Below are 17500 nucleotides of genomic sequence, written 5' to 3' on the forward strand. Positions count from 1 at the left end.
TGGGGAGTGACATGGACAAAAAAGTGACATTTATGGATTTGAGGAATGACATAACGATGGAGTGACAAAGCATAATCAAATTTATGCAAAGACAATTAAATTCAGATTTTACTTTAAAAACTAGAACCACTGAATTATTACTATATCTCAAACTTGTTTACAAATATTCTCGTGAGCATAACTGCTTTAGCCGAGAGGTCGTTCACCAACAAAATCGTGTGGAGGGGGAGGTGTCACTCCTCTGTCATGTCACTCCTTTGGAAAAAGAGAGAGAGAGAGGGGGGGAGGGAGAGAGAGAGAGAAAGAGAGCGAGCAGATTATACCTCCTTATGTTTAACTAAGCGTATATAAAAAAGGAAAAAAAGCGTCTTGAGCTTCGTGTTTTTCTTTTTCTCTCTCTCTTCATCGTTAGAGTATCAAGGGTAAAAAACTAAGGTCGGGATAGAGAAGACCTGCAAAGCGGAATAAAAGCGAAAGGTGATATGAATATTCCTTTTCTAAGGAATGATTCCGCCTTAAAAGAAATAAAACATGTCAACTGACGCAAAAAAAAAGAAAATTATATTCTTGCAACTGTCAGTCCTGGAGTTACGTAAAGGCTTCCCACAAACATAAAAATAATAATAATATGGTAAATGTGTTAGAAACTGATCGTTATACATCTTCTGTAAGCATGCTGCCGGAAGTGATACATGCGCTGGACTGGAGGCGACTTCCAAGAAATAGGAAATGGAAATTTATATTCAAGAGGTACGTACAAAAAGCGGATCATCCTGCCACGGGTAAATAGATGAAGATTGAGATTAGTTTATAATAAAAACTATCAGGTGAAGGATTGTATTTATAGGGAGAGCATATATCAAAATTTAAATTAATTGGATTACATAATACCGTAAAGATGTGCATGGGATTCGAATTACATTATATTATATGTCAAGTGATCTATGATATCAGTAAATATTTCTCTGATTTGATATCCTCCAATCTTATATTAGCACTGAATAATAGGGGATGTTAATCAATATTGGATAGATAAGTGTAATCATGGATAGTTATCAACACCCAATAAGACTATCTGTTGTAATATGGCTATTTTTAGTGAGATTAATCAAACTAGACTGTTATAAAGTTAAAACGTTATACTACAAACAATAAATGAACTATAGATCCTACTTTAATCTAAGATATTGTTAAGTGTTCTACAATATCGTCATATGTACAGATCATTGATTATATATCATTGATACAGTGATAACAATTGTTCTTTAAAAATAATTAATAGTTTATATGGAAAATCGTTGCTAACATTTCTCCAATAAAAACCTGAAACATTTATCGTAGATTTTCCAGTTCTTTCCTTGAATTTTTTCGCATCATACAACTCCCCCCTCCCCATCCCCCACGTGAATTCTCCTTTAAAGAATGCTTCTGTCTTCATTTCACTTAATCAGATTCGGTGACGTGTCCAAAACTCACAAGAAAGTTGGAGTAATTCTCGCGGCCACAATATCATACTGTTTTGTTCTTGTTTTATAGGAACCATAGATGAATGCATATTGCGGAAAGCGGTCCTAGTGCTTCGTGCTGCAATCTCCAGGACGTTGAGAATTAATCAGCTCAGAGAGAGAACGAAAGAGAGAGAGAGAACGAGACAGAGGAGACAGAGACAGAGAGAGAGAGAAAGAGACAGAGAGAGAGAGATAGAGAGAGAAGGTGGGGAGTATGTGTGTATATGTGTATATATATATATATATATATATATATATATATATATATATATATATAATATATAATATATAACAGAGAAAGAGAGAGAAAGAAGGTGGGGGTGGGGTAGAGAGACAGGGAAAGAGAGAGAGACAGAAACAGAGAGAGGGGAGGGGCACAGAGAGAGAGAGAGGTGATGATGATCACGACGACGATAATGATGATGATTACGATGATGATGATGTCGACGATGATGATTATGGAGGTAGTAGTGATGAGAATGATATTTATATTAACACTATCTCACTATAAACACAATAAAACATATCACTAATAACGATGATACTGAAAATAACAATACTTAAATATAACAGCAATAATGATAACAATAATAAACAGAAAAGTAATCTAAAAATAGACTATTTATCACCCTATCCTGTCTTCAGTCGCCGGCAGCGTTCCTTTGGGCAGAACTTCATCTGTCTCCTTCTGTAGTTTCTCTTGCACCTTGGGATGTGTGTGTGTGTGTGTGTGTGTGTGTGTGTGTGTGTGCACAAACACCGCACGTATCCCATTTCCATTATATATATATATATATATATATATATATATATATATATATATATATATATATATATATATATATATATATATATAAAACCAAATATAAACGATAAATCAGACAAATTAGACAAATCAATACACAGGTAAACAAACAAAAAACAAACAAACAAAAATATTTGTAGTGATACCCAAGGCACCGATCTCCTCTTCCTCCTCCGCCTCCTCCTCTTCTTCCTCTTCTTCCGCCTCCGCTTCCTCCTCTTCCTTCTTCTCCTCTTCCGCCTCCGCCTCCTCCTCTTCTTCCTCTTCTTCCTCCTCCGCCTCCTCCTCTTCTTCCTCTTTCTTCCTCCTCCGCCTCCTCCTCTTCTTCCTCTTCTTCCTCCTCCGCCTCCTCCTCTTCTTCCTCTTCTTCCTCCTCCGCCTCCTCCTGTTCTTCCTCTTCTTCCTCCTCCGCCTCCTCCTCTTCTTCCTCTTCATCCTCCGCCTCCTCCTGTTCTTCCTCTTCTTCCTCCTCCGCCTCCTCCTCTTCTTCCTCTTCTTCCTCCTCCTCTTCGTTCTGATTCTTCTCCTCCTCTTTCTCTTCCTTCTACTACTTTTCCTCTTGCTCCTACTCCTCCTCCTCATTCTCCTCTTCTTCTTCCTCCTCCTGCTGTTGCTCCTATTTCTCTTCCTCCTTCTCCTCCTCATCTTCTTTCCTCCTTCCTCCTCCTCCTCTTTCTCTTCTTCTTCCTCTTCTACTTCCTCCTCCTTCTCTTCCTACCACTATTCCTCCTCTTTCTCCTTCTCCCTCCTCTTCCTCCTCCGCCTCCTCCTCCTCCTGCAGGTGAAGGTGGATGAGGGAGAGAGGGGGAGAAGGAGGAGGGAAAGGTGAGGGTGGGTGAAGGAGAGAGGAAAGTAGGGGAAGAAAGGTGAGGTAGAGTAATGGTTTAGTAAAGTGAGGGACAGAAGGAGGTGTACACAGAGAAAGTATAGAGGGGGTTCTGATGAGTAGAGTGAATAGTAGAAATGTATGTATATATATATATATATATATATATATATATATATGTATATATATATATATATATATAGAGAGTTTATGATATTATATATGAATAGATAGATATATAGAAAGATATAAAGATTATATATATAGAGATTACATATAGATGCATAAAGGTAAACATAGGTGACGTATATATATTTTTAATCCATTCATCTTCTAATTTCAAACTGATTTCCTCAATTAATAAAAAGAATTATTTCATTATTGGTTTGGATCCCAGCTTTTTACTTTTAATATTTGTAATATTCAATATATACATGTATTAGAAAGTATTTCAACTTACCAGATAAAGCTAATAAAGCATTCTTAGTCCAGTTTTTCTGTTAAATCCATAATTTTCAAATAAAAATTTCAAACATCAAACTACTATAATAATAATGCTTCTAAATTTCATTTGATTATATTTCATTAATTAAACGCCAATTTCATGATCACTATGGCAAAGAGCCTGACTGATTCTTCGTAGTTTCAATACTCACGTTCTTTCAAAAGCCTCTTTATTCATGGCGCTAGATTTTATTACAACAATGCTATCGCTGAAGGAGAGTTGTTTCGCTACCCAACCCCCGGCCTTATGCGTTGCTGTCGATGCCGCGCTGCCTGGGTCTCCTGCTGTGTTGCGAAAACCGCCCTTCGGACACTGCCTGATCTCCCGTGCGTGTGTGTGTATGTGTATATATATATATAATATGCTAGGGAGGGAGGGAAGGATAGATGGATAGTGGGATAGATGGATGCAGGGATGGATGGATGAAGAACGGGATGGAGGGAGGGAGGAGGGATAGAGGGATGGATGGATGAAGAACGGGAGGGAGGAGGGAGGAGGGATAGAGGGATGGATGGATGAAGAACGGGAGGGATAGAGGGATGGATGGATGAAGAACGGGAGGGATAGAGGGATTGATGGATGAAGAGAGGGAGGGAGGGATAGAGGGATGGATGGGTGAAGAACGGGAGGGAGGGAGGGAGGGAGGGATAGAGGGAGGAAGGGAGTGAAACTTCCAGGCCTCCCTCCTTCTCCTTCACCCACCTCCTCCTTTTTTCCTCCTTCCCTCTCTCCCACTCCTTGGTTCCTATTCCTCACTCCTCCCTCCTCTCCTCTCTGCTTTTCTCTCTTCTCTGTTTTTCTCACACTCACTCACTCCACTCTTCCCTCCTCTCCTCTCTGCTTTTCTCTCACTCACTCCTCCCTACTCTCTTCTCTGTTTCTCTCTCCCTCACTCCTCTCTCCTCTCAGCCTCTCTCTCTCACGCACTCCTCCCTCCTCTCCTCTCTGCTTTTCTCTCCTCTCTGTTTTTCTCTCACTCACTCACTCTTCCCTCCTCTCCTCTCTGCTTTTCTCTCACTCATTCCTCCCTCCTCTCTTCTCTGTTTCTCTCTCACTCCCACCTCCCTCCTCTCTGTTTCTCTCTCACTCACTCCTCTCTCCTCTCAGCCTCTCTCTCACTCACGCACTCCTCCTTCCTCTCCTCTCCGCTTTTCTCTCACTCATTCCTCCCTCCTCTCTTCTCTGTTTCTCTCTCTTTCCCACCTCCCTCCTCTCTGTTTCTCTCTCACTCACTCCTCTCTCCTCTCTGCCTCTCTCTCACTCACGCACTCCTCCTTCCTCTCCTCTCTGCTTTTCTCTCACTCATTCCTCCCTCCTCTCTTCTCTGTTTCTCTCTCACTCCCACCTCCATCCTCTCTGCTTCTCTCTCACTCACTCCTCCCTCCTCTCCTCTCTGTTTTTCTCTCACTCACTCACTCCTCCTTCCTCTCTGCCTCTCTCTCACTCACTCACTCCTCCCTTCTCTCTGCTTCTCTCTCTCACTCCTCCCTTCTCTTTGTCCTAGCCTAGGTTTGTCTACTCAACATTCGCCTTATTCGTGCTGTTATTTACCTTTTTTCTGAAACTTCTTGAGTTTATCTATGGCTGCACTGTGCTACACAATTACCTTCTCTCAGCTATCCTTTTTAAACCCTCTCAATCTTTCACCTTTTCCCCTATTTCCCGGTTGTTCTCTTATTCTAGTTATTTACCCCTTTATTCCTACACCCCTATGACCAGCCTTTATCCTATATCCTGCCCTATTCCTAGCCTGCGGAAAATTACGAAGATCCTGGAAGACCAGAACACACGGATCGGCTGTCACTCTTCACCCCCTGTGCCTTGCCCTTTTTAGCTTTTTCTCTGTATAGCGGGCAGTTATTATATGGATTTTGTCTTCTTAATGTAATCCTTTTATTCTTGAAGTCTTAATTTAGCTTTTTGATAATTCTTATTGCCAGGCGTTTTAGAAATCTTTGTTTTTGTTTACCAAAGAGCCGCCCTTGTTTTTATTTGTTGTTTTGAATATAATTTACTCATAGGATGATTTTAGTTTTTACCTTTGTTTTTACATTTTAATTTGCTTTACTTGATCATTTTGAAAACTGATTTGCAAGGCAGTTGTAGCTTTGTTTGTCCGTTTGTTTGTTTGTTTTTACGCTTTTTTGCAATGTTTTTGCCATAATTCCCCTCTTTATGTTTAGGTCTTTTTTCTACTTTTTTACCTTTTGAGATGTTTTATATATATTTATCATTGTCTGTGAATTGACTATGGATTCTATTGAATGTAATGTATCTCCCATAAACATTTTTTCCAGTTCGTTATTCTTTTCAGTTTTGCTATTTGTGATTTTACCAATCAAATTTTGTTTTTTACTGCCTTATTATTGTGTTTTATATGCTTTCCATATTGATCTTTATTATAAATATTGGTTCGTAAAGAAAAGTTCGTATTGCTTTGTTCCCCCGACTATGTAAGGGGGAGGATCCGAATGAATAGAGCGAGTGTTAAGATGAACGTGTGTTTGTGGCACCTCTTGGATCTTACAGTGCCATGGCGACGGACCGACCAGAGAAAAGGTGGTGCCTATTCTGATCTTTGCCTTAGTTGGGGAAAATTGTGTGTGTGTGTGTGTGTGTGTTTCTTATTATTATTATTTTTTTTTTCTTCTTCTTCTTTAATAATAAACATGAAAGTGTGGTACACCACAGAGACAGAGACAAAGACAGACACACAGAGAGACTGAGAGACTGTTCACCGAAACCTACTTTTTGCATTTCCTTATAATTTGGTTTGAAAATACATAGTAAGCTTATATCAAAATCATCGTTAACAGATTTTCCTAATAGAAAAAAAAATCCGATTTTCAAACAAATGTATGTTTGTGACTATTCAACTAAAATAACTCTTCTTTTAATGAATCTATTTTCTAAGTACTACTTTCTAAGAATGAATCTATTTTCTAAGTACTTCATCTGCATTTGTTTTCTTTCTCCATACTCTGACGTACTTTCCTCATACTGCGCTGTGTGTGCTCGACAGCTGGCTTAAAGTATCTACCTGTTTCTCTGTCAGAAAGTGCTGTGTTGTGGTAGCCAACTTCATATAAAATAATTTTTAACGCAATCCCTTTTACATTTAGCCCAGCTCGTCGTATTTGTATATGATGTATGTGTGTGTGTGTGTGTGTGTGTGTGTGTGTGTGTGTGTGTGTGTGTGTGTGTGTGTGTGTGTGTGTGTGTGTGTGTGTGCGCGTTTGCCTGACTATGTGTATGTATGTAGGCATATGTATTAATCTTCCAATAACGGCTAAAATCCGTTGGGTTATTGTTGGTCATTATGAAGAATTTCGATTATAACACGTAAAGGAAATGTTAATTCATTTCTCTTAAACTAATCGTCACATAGCCAATAAAGGTTGTAAGCAGAATTTTGAGTAAATTAAATATTTAATCAAGATGGTCAGGTGAAAAATGAAAGTTTTTAGTGGCTTGTAATTACGAACTAAGTCTAGGAAACTCTTTTCTTTTTTCTTTTTTTGTAAGTGTATTTGATTTTATTGAGCATATAACTCTTAAATATTACGTAAGATTAGCCTTAATTATCCATACCTGTCTGCAATAAAGTGATACTGGTACTGGTGCACAACCGACCGACAGATTATGGCGGCAAAGACGAACTGTCTCTGAAAATGTAGCCATTTTTGTTGTTTTAGTTTTGTTGTTCGCTTGTTCCTGATTTGGATGTCTTTGTTCATGTCTTGTTCTAGGTAAATCTCACGTGTGTAATTTGTATTTATTTATGTTCTAGGCCAGGGACTCCCAGCCTGGGGGCCATGGCCTTCAGGGGGACCACGAGGTACTTGCTGTGGGGCTTGAGAGCAATATGAAAATTATGACGTCAAATTAAGCTGAATTTTATCTCACTTACAGTGCCTGTATAATTCACATACCTATGAATTGGAATCTTTCTAAAAACTATTCTTGTCCTATAGCTCCTAACACAATTACACTATTAATAACTCGTAACAGCCGAAAAGAGGACAGTCACTGGACGGGGCCGTGGAGATGATTACATATTGGTCGGGGTCCACAGAAAGAAAAAGTTTGGGAGCCACTGTTCTAAGCCATTTACACCACGAATCACGGTATTATTATGCCTATGCTGATCAAGTTAAAGTAGACACCAATTTTGGTGAAACTCTGGACACCTAGTCAGACTGTTTATGTGAAGGTATCTTTACACAGGTATAACCACTTGATCTAAATGAAAATCCTAGTTGGCAACTCGGACCCACCTCGTCACCTTTATCCATTGTAAATGTTCAATATCTTTTTTGGTTCTTTTTTTGGTTTCGTTTTCGATAATTTTTCCATTGTTATTACTGAAACATTCTCAGAGAAATTGCACTGAAATAACACTTACCATAAAATGTCACATAAATAGTTGCGGATCTAAAATGGAGCAGAGCTTATGGCACCACTTTTAGCTAGATACATAGTCATTTGTATAATCAACTCTGTATTGTTATACTTACCAGAAGTAAAACCAAATTTTCCCTTTTTATTTATGATAACGAAGAGCTCCTTACCATGAAGGACCGTCAGGATGCTCTTGAGAAAAATCAATTTCATTTTTGTATTCAACAAGCTATGTGGAAGCGGAGCTACCAGTTTATTATAATTTTCTGTTATAGAGAGCATAACTACTCATTAGACTTGTTATTAATTCTTTAACTGCATGTCAAAATTTGATATAACCTTGTTACTTGCCAATTTCATTGATATTTCTAACTAAACACACATATAAATTTATATATATATATATATTATATATAATATATATATATATATATATATAATAGATAGATAGATACATACATACATATGCATATATGTGTGTGTATGTGTGTAAACGTGGCCTGTTTGCGATTACGTGCAGACAAGGTAGAGTCTGGCCGGATGCAGCAATTTCGGGCAACGGCGAAGGATTAGCAGACGTCCTGGTAACTTGGAGCAGTTTATTAGTGAGAAAGAGAGAGGCATAGCCAACGGACAGAGGTTCTGCCTAGTCGGGATGTTCTAAGCTGTCTGTCTGTCGCTAGCAGGCAACCCTCTCATATGCAGGACTAGACAGGAAATGGGTCAAGGGGTTCCGTTGTACTAGGAAATGGAAGAGACAGGAAGCTCACGTGTAAACAAAGTGACCTCAATATGCGGTAGGCCTACGGGTGTCGGGTCCGCAATGGAAGGCTTGGTATGTGGGTGAGTGAATATTGTCGTTTAAGATGAGTGACTTGTAAAGAGTGTTATACGTATGCTAACAGCGAGGAACAGACAAACAGGTGTTGAAACAGTAGTAATGTATGCAATGGGTTTACAAATGGGTAGTGCGTGATTATCTGTGTGTGTGTGTGTGTGTGTAAGAGCCGGAATGTTGGGCCTTACAAGAATTTGGTAGATGGCGAGCTTAGGGTTTAAGGTATACAACCAAGATGACTCCTTTATTGAATAAGATGTTGGAGTGCGGCTGTTCCTCGGAGCGAGGTGTTGCTCCTTGACTCCCCACAGGAAGTCTGTCTGATCTCCTGTACAATGGTCTAAAGATCGCACCAAGTCACGTTGTTAGCATGTGACGGACGGTGGTGAACAAGGAAGCGTTACAACAAAGCATAGCTCTTGTGGAAGAGATAGACAACACAACATTAGAATGTCTGGTGTGGTATGAAGAGAGGAATGAACAGGGGAAGCAATGGTCAGGCGTATAAGCATATGTATATGTATGTGTGAAGATACGTATGTGACAAACATGTAAGATTAGATATATGTATTATATAGTAATTAGATATAGATATAGCTGGGTCACAGTGTGTGTGTGCGTGTGTGTGCGTGTGTGCGTGTGTGTGTGTGTGTGTGTGTGTGTGTGTGTGTGTGTGTGTGTGTGTGTGTGTGTGTGTGTGTGTGTGTGTGTGTGTGTGTGTGTGTGTGTGTGCGTGTGTGTGTGTGTGTGCGCGCGCGCACTCAGCATAAGGAGATAACACTTTGGCTGGGAACATGGATCAGAAATGGTCTAAACTAGGTATGTGATAGCCTTATATATGTGTCTGAGTGTTTGTGTATGCGTGCGTGCGTGCGTGTGCGTGGTACGTGTGCACAAATGAAATGTTATCTCGAAGAGTTTTTCTGTTATTTCTGAAATATTTGCGCGAATAAATAAAACGATTCCTACTTTTTCTGTATGAGTAAGTACTGTATGATATAAAGAAAATATCTTTTCATGCACAATATTTTAATTAATAGATATACACGGTGCATATGCCTGGGTTATATTCTTCAAAAATGATTTACAGTCGACAGTGAAAACCGTAAACGCACCGGTTTGAGAATGTTATTAGTACCGTTGTTATGATAATGACGATTATTACTAATAATGTAACATGATAAAATAATACAATTATAATAATATAAATACTGATTATGATAAAAATCATAATAACAGTAACAATACAGCATTAATTCTGATAATGACACTAGTATTAATGATATGATAATGATAATAGTGATTATAATGATAACAATAGCAATAATGACGATGATAACAATAATATTAATGATGAACATTAAAGTAACAATACCAAAATGATAATAATAATAACAATAATAATGATAACATAAATAAAATTTTGATAATAATAATAACAATAATGGTAATTATTACTAATACTATAATTCTTATTACTCTTATTATCATTATCATTACTACTGTCACCACCATCATAACATCATCACCAGTATCATAATCATCATTATCTTTATCATCCCTATATTTATCATCATCATCACTATCTTCATCATCATCATCTTTTATCATCACATCAGTACCATCATCATCATCATAATTATCATCACCATCAGCTCCTCATTATTCATACTTAATTATGTATCTATCCAGGCAGTTTAGTTCGTTATCGTTTAATTATCTATCAAAAGCCGCTAACAAAGATATGAACAAAACTGAATAATTAGATTAGTTAACTTACCTTCTAAATGGATTTTGTATGAAAATCTAATGGTTTGAGACATTCACATTTTTTTTCTTCATCTATTTTTCTTCGTTTATTTTATGTAGTGAAATTAGTTTTTAAAAAATCTATTTCTTTCTCAAGACACGAAAAGTATATTGATTTGCACTATCTGTTCGCCTTTAAATCCATCGTTTAGGTGGACTGTGTTACCTCATGAAAAATACAGTTTTGTACATTACTTACATTACTTATTCATTTTCTACGTTTATAGATTTATAATGTTATTTTCTATGGAGGTTAGATGCTTTTCCGGAAAAATTATTAGCTTTAAATACCCGTGTTCTTTTTCTTTTCACTTGTTTGTGTGTAATATTTAGCTTACGAGATTAGAGTCGATTTGTTGCATATTGTAGGCATATCTGATTAATCAAATTCATTTCCAGTTTGCAAACTTTCTGATAAACATTTATATTTAGAGGGATTGTTTCAGTGTATTTTGCATATCTAATATTTTGTTCGTCTCAAATAAATTTCTCGCTTTTATACATTCAAATAAATTTAATGTATCTCAGACGACTGAAATATTCCTTCATAGAGCAAAGACAATATATTATTTTTTAATCTCAACGTAAGTATAAAACTGTTTTCATTTTTGTCTTCATTTTATGTCTCATTTCTTTTTAACTATTTCTCTTTTTTTATCTAGATAACTTAGATATTAATATGTTTTTTCCTGCTTCCATCATTATCTTCAGCTTCACAGTGCATCCCTTTAAGATTTATATAAGCTTCACTATCATTTAATATCACATTTTACCTAAACTAAGCATTAACTTCCGACATGATAATGATGTGTTTCTTCAAACTAGAATATAAAAAAACACATCAACTATTAAATCCCTCTTCACAGACAGGAAAATATTTAAAACCACACACTAAAGGAAAGCCAATAAAACACCACTGAAGTATGGGATGATTTACTGTAACAGTTGTGCCAGGATATGTACATTATAATACAACAATTGAAATGCGTATTGTACAAGTAACATTATAGATAAAGAGAAGAAGGCCCGGACGCAGGACTCGCCAAAGAAGTCTTGGTCTTCCGGCGCCGCGTCCTCAGCCCGGGTCCGCGAACGTGAAGGATGGAAGGAGGTTACTGAGACTGACCCATCAGGAGGAACCTGTCCTTGTCCCTGTCAACCACCGCACTCCTCAGGCATATATATATATATATATATATATATATATATATATATATATATATATATATATATATATATATATATATATATATATATTCAAATGTCATACATACGAACCTCCAATATGGTATAGAAAAAAATCTGACTAATATGTATATATATATATATAAATCATGCTTTATCACAAGTTCAAAAATCCTTAAGATAAACACAAAAAACAAACACAGGCAGAGACACGCGCCGGTGCCCCACGGGTTCTCCTGATGGGTCCACGGGCACTTAGAGTACCAACCAACCATTATAAGGCAGAGGAGGAAGTGTCCACACGACTAGGTTTAATTATGATACACACGCACTCCGACAGGACACAGGCAGAACGAAGCCAGGTGCAGCCCACTCCACCCCGGGGCGTTTGGAAGAGGTTTGGTCTTGAGATTTCTTTTTTGGAAAATCTTTTGGGAGGGGGGGAGGCTCTCGTCGTCTTTCTTCTCATTCCGCGGGAGTCAGACAAGGACTATTGTAATTTGAAGTAATCCCCCCCTTCCTGAGGATTTAAGATTTTTCTTTTCTTTCTTTTCTTGGCGGAGTTTGCTGAGGACATTCTCCACCGTGGGCGCTGGTGTGCTGGCGGTCCAGTGCTTCACAGAGGTTCAGTCAGCCACAACTACAATGCTAAATGTAACCGTAAAATCACTGATCCCATATGGCAAGGTTACTGACTGACCGCTCGAGTCAGCTGATTGTTCAGATATACGCACACGCGCGCTCACACACGGACACATCTATTCATTTACCCGTTTCCATAACGCACAGGGAAAGGCCGAGTTGAACACATAATTGGGTTTGCTACATACATGTACATAACAAGATACAATAGTAATGTGTGTGAGTCGAGGGAACGGGGAGAGGAGTGGACCGCTGCCTTAGTCATAAATATATGAACCTCCACGGGGAGTTCAGCACACAACAGTCATGATCGCAGCTTAATCGATATGTTCTCAGTCCAAACATCAAGGCGAATTCTGGGGGACTCCTGGAGGCGAGGTCGTGACCCCGCCGGGGGCGATTCCGTGACCTGGACAAACAAGGGAATGCCTCCTCGCGGGGTCACACGCCCTCGGCCGTCTTGCCACGTGAATACAACTTTGTAGTTCAAGTGATCTTTGGATAAATACCTCAATAAGAATTAATTATCATATTTTAAGTCATAACAAATCAATAACATCACCATGGTATGACGTACTGTGCATCCATCCGTCTTCTCTGAACCCTTGGCCTAACAGAACATGCAGCCCGGACCGGAAACAAGGCCATGTGTACCCTGGACCTACAAGACACAAGACCAAGCACTCAGGTCCTACAAGAAACAAGGTCGTGTTAGTCTTCATCAAATCACAGTTGCAAGAACCACGTGTGTAATGTATTGTGTTGTGTAGCGAGTTCTCTGCTGAGAGACGATCATGTTGAAGGGAATTCATGCAACAGAAGCAAGACCATGCAACGGGCCATAACTTGTAAACATTGCGCTTAGAGTTTACAATTGAATTTGACATATTCAGAGGATTATTGTTTGTATTTTTGGTTATCCATTTCAAGGGGAAAGGGGAAGGTTCCGTCGATTAAATAGCACTTGGGAAGGAACGCACGCGAGCGCCCCGACGACTCTCAGTAGTCTCTGTGGGCGCGACAAGATTGGACACTTCGAAGTCACTTGTCGACTTAGATGAAAAAAATCGGCGAAAGGTAGCACCAAAGTAATTGTATAAGTGCCGGAAAGAGGATGAAAATAAAGAATCTAGATATAAAACAATCTCTCCAGTCGAATGAAAGATTCTTGACACGGGGGTGTGATGGGAGGAGCAAAAAAGAAAAAAAAAGATCAATGGCACGTTGTTTCAGGTTGTTTGTGCTTTGGAGTGAATGATGAGGGGACTCCACTGTCTGAGTATTTCGTGCGCCGGCCGCGTGGATCAGGCCGACTGACTGCGGGCGTCCGGAACAAGTTCTCGGTGTTCTGTTCTTCAGAGGCGCTCGGCAGAACACGCGGAGCGACCGACAGCAAATGACTCGAGAGGCAAATTCACAATATCTCCATACTTACAAAGAAGGCCAACAACATTGATGAATTTACAGTGCATTTACAGTGCAGGTGTGAGACATTTATCAAACACTGATTCTGGCGCATGTGGAAGGGGGATTATAAACGCTCATTCTTTGCAACATTCACGATACATTGTTTTCTTTGCAACATTCACGATACATTGTCCTTTCAACTACAGAGGAACAATAGCACTGGAAAACCCTGTGTGCACACCAATATGCTTCATGAAACCATTGTGGTCAAAATCATTATTTCCTTCATATTCTCAAAGGTTTACGAATTCATCCTAATTCACAACATTGCAAACTGTTATTACAAACAATCTGTTTATTCCTCGTCGACACAGCACTGCCTCCAACTGACCGTGAAACTCTGGTTGTATAAAAAATTTAATTCCTATTTTGAAATGCCATGCGGACTCCACTTTACTGATAGATGTCGGTAGATTCTTCAAGCTCCACGAAATAAAACGATTTGCGAGGAGGAATAACAACCAACGGCAAAGAAAACGGCGAAAGAAAACGAGACACGCACATCAGAGTGAGCAAGGAGCGTCCTGAATCACGAAGAAGAAAAAAAAAACAGGAACTGGGATAATGGATAATAACCGTGAGGACAAAGGCTGATAATTCGGAGGAGTAAAATACAAGCCAGAAGAGAATTCGTGGGAGTGGGCGGTAGGGGGACGGGGAGGGGCGAGGGGAGGGGGTATGAGACGGGGTTCATGAGGGGGAGGCATTAAGAAAGGTCTAGAGACTTAGTTTGGAATATATAACGATCCTTAAATAATACATATATATATATTTTTGTTTTGAAAGGGTGACCATGTCTTGACCCTTACGATATAAAAGCAAAGGAGTTCCAAATCGATATGTCAGAAAGTCTTAGCGAAAAAGGGCTATGATACTCAACAGCAATAACAACAATAATTGGAGGCACCCAAAAACAGGGAGTAAAGGGTGGAAGATGGGATGGCCGAAGAAAGGAGGGAGAAAGGGACAGAAAAAAATGAAAGGACTTGGCGGGTTTGAGAAGACCTGACGTACTTCAGAAGGGAGGAAGAGAGGGGAGGGAAGGGAGGAAGGGAGGAAGGGAGGGTCCTCGGCACTCCGGAAGAGATGAGACAGGGAGGCGCAGGAGGAGGAGGAGGAAATGAGACGAACGGAAGGAGGGGGAGAAGAGGAGAGAGAAGAGAGACAGTCTCGCTGGCTGACTAGACATGCACGCGCGCTGCCCCCCTCGGCGCTCCCCGGGGGTCCGCGCCCTGCCAGCGAAGACCGCGGGAAAACGTGTCAGTGTCTTGCATCTCGTGTTTCGTCCCTCCTCATCGCAATAGAAGCCATCACTGTTTTATTATATCTTATCAAAACAATAAATTGATTAATGTAATCATATATATATATATATATATATATATATATATATATATATATATATATATATATATATATATATATATATATATATATCGTTTGAGCTTGACAGCGAGACTTGCGTGACGTGCGTACAGCTCTTGTCGGGGGGGAGGGCGGGGGGATGGCGACGACCAGTGCGTCACTCAAAAGCAGAGTACAAATTGGTCAAGTTGCACTGCACGACTGCGATGCCATCCCGGGGATATAAAATAGTGAACCATAAGAGACTGTGTGTTACGATACAAAACGAGGGAGAAGTTCGTCTAGCATTACCTAGGAATAGAGACGTAGTGAAGGGGTAACTTTCGGCACTTTGAGAATGGACTCGTTCCTTTTCCCTTTGGCATCGTCTCCGCCCCGGCCCCGCGCGCGGCGGCCGGCCGGCGGCGGCGCAGCGGCTCAGCGCGAGCGCAGGCAGCGGCGCCCTAGCTCCCGCTGGCTCTCATAGGCCGAACTTCTTGAACAGGAAGTCCTTGCCCTTGGACATGACGTCCGTGACGGGGTTCTGCGTGGCCAGGTCGCCCAGCTTGCCCATGATGTTGCCCTCGCCCATCGGGTTGGGGATGCCCGACAGGCCAGCGCCCAGCCCGCCCGGCAGCGCGCCCGCGAGGCCGCCCGGCTTCTCCTCCTTGGCGGCCTCGGCCTCTTTCGCCGCTGCCGCCGCCGCCTCGGCCGCTTTCGCCGCCTCGCTCTGCTTGATGGCCTCCTCCTCCTCGGGGTCGTTGAGGTCGAAGTCCTCCATGAGCTGGTCCAGGTCCGCCGACGAGATGGCGGGCGCGCTGTCCACGTCCTCGTCGAGCAGATCCATGCCGTTCATCTTGGCGCGCGTCGCGGCCGAGGCGCTGGTGGTGGTGGCGGCGCCCGCGGTGCTGGCGGCGGGCGCGGCGGAGGTCTTGGCGGTGGCGGCGGCGGCGCCCCTCTCGCGGGACACCGACCTACAGCCTCTCTCCCCGGTGGTGGTGCCGTGGTCTTGGTGGTGGTCCCCCTGGCCCCCCTGGGCCCCCCTCATATCCTGGGGAAAAACGCGAGAGCAGATGAGTTGCGGGTCGAGGGCAAGGCCAGGCTGAGATGTGCTTCATATAATAGTGATAATTGTAATAATAATAATTAATAATAGTAGTAATATACAGATAGCGTGTATGTCTCTAAGCTACAAGGAAGGTGTGCGAAGTAAACATGCGCCAGATCGCCTGCGCCGCTGCCCGTCTGCGCAGGCGCGAGAGGTGGCACTCCGACAGGGCTCTACCAACTTAGCTCACTCGTTCAGATTTATCTCAAAGGCTTTTAGATGATTTACGTGTCACTGAACTAGACAGACGGACTGAAGAGTCTCTAACCAGGACAGAGCTGCTATACAAGCCAGGAGACCAAATCAAAAACTAAGATCAAGTGATAATTAGAACATTAATGAAAACAAAAAACGAAATCATAGGTAAACAATAATAATTAATAACAATAATAATAATGATAATGAGGGCCCATGCACCGCCATGCACCATGTCATTCGCTCGCCTCACTCGCTCGTCCACCCATTCTCATGACTTCTCTTTCTTCTTGTAAGGAAGTTTATATTTCATTTTTTCTATTACTGTATCATTATCTTTTAAACTATGGGATGACATTACAGTCTCTAACCATAAGACTATATTTTTTATCTGTATAATCTTTACCAGATTACAACAGGAAGCCTTAAAATTCAATATGAATACTCAATAATAATAATAATGATAACAATAATGATAAAATACCAATAGATCTAACACTGCACTCTCTCGTGAAACATTCCTGACCAAGTCTACGAGAAAAGAAAAAAAAACCTTAGGAGTAACTAGCTAGGTCACTAGTGATCAAACCAGAGGCACTATTTAAATAAAATGAAATTGAAAAAAAGGCTAGCTAAGAGTGATACAACTCCTGGTAGTATGTATATATATATGAAGCAGCCAATTTATATAAAAAAAAATACATTTGTTTAATGCAGCTCCGGTGGAGAAGGTGGGGGTGGGGGGGGGGGGGGGGGGGGAAGTGGGGGGAGATTAGCTTAGAAAAAAAACTTTGATTTTAGGCTACAGTTCGTCACCACCTGTCTCTTCTTAATTGGTCTGTAAAGAAATACAGTTATGCCAGCCAC

At 40.6% G+C, this 17500-nt stretch overlaps 1 protein-coding gene across 1 annotated transcript in view; it reads right to left on the bottom strand.

The window, feature by feature from the left end:
* Positions 1-11609: 11609 nt before the first annotated feature.
* The window catches only part of LOC138860952 (trinucleotide repeat-containing gene 18 protein-like), a 12372-nt gene continuing 6481 nt past the window's right edge, over positions 11610-17500 (bottom strand). Inside the window, exon 2 of the mRNA XM_070119547.1 lies at positions 11610-16381. Coding sequence (XP_069975648.1) covers positions 15812-16378 — 567 coding nt within the window. The 5' untranslated portion in view covers positions 16379-16381 and the 3' untranslated portion in view covers positions 11610-15811. The remainder of the gene's footprint in view (positions 16382-17500) is intronic.

The sequence above is a fragment of the Penaeus vannamei genome, unplaced genomic scaffold, assembly GCF_042767895.1.
Source record: "Penaeus vannamei isolate JL-2024 unplaced genomic scaffold, ASM4276789v1 unanchor321, whole genome shotgun sequence".
In the NCBI taxonomy this organism is placed as follows: Eukaryota; Metazoa; Arthropoda; class Malacostraca; order Decapoda; family Penaeidae; genus Penaeus; species Penaeus vannamei.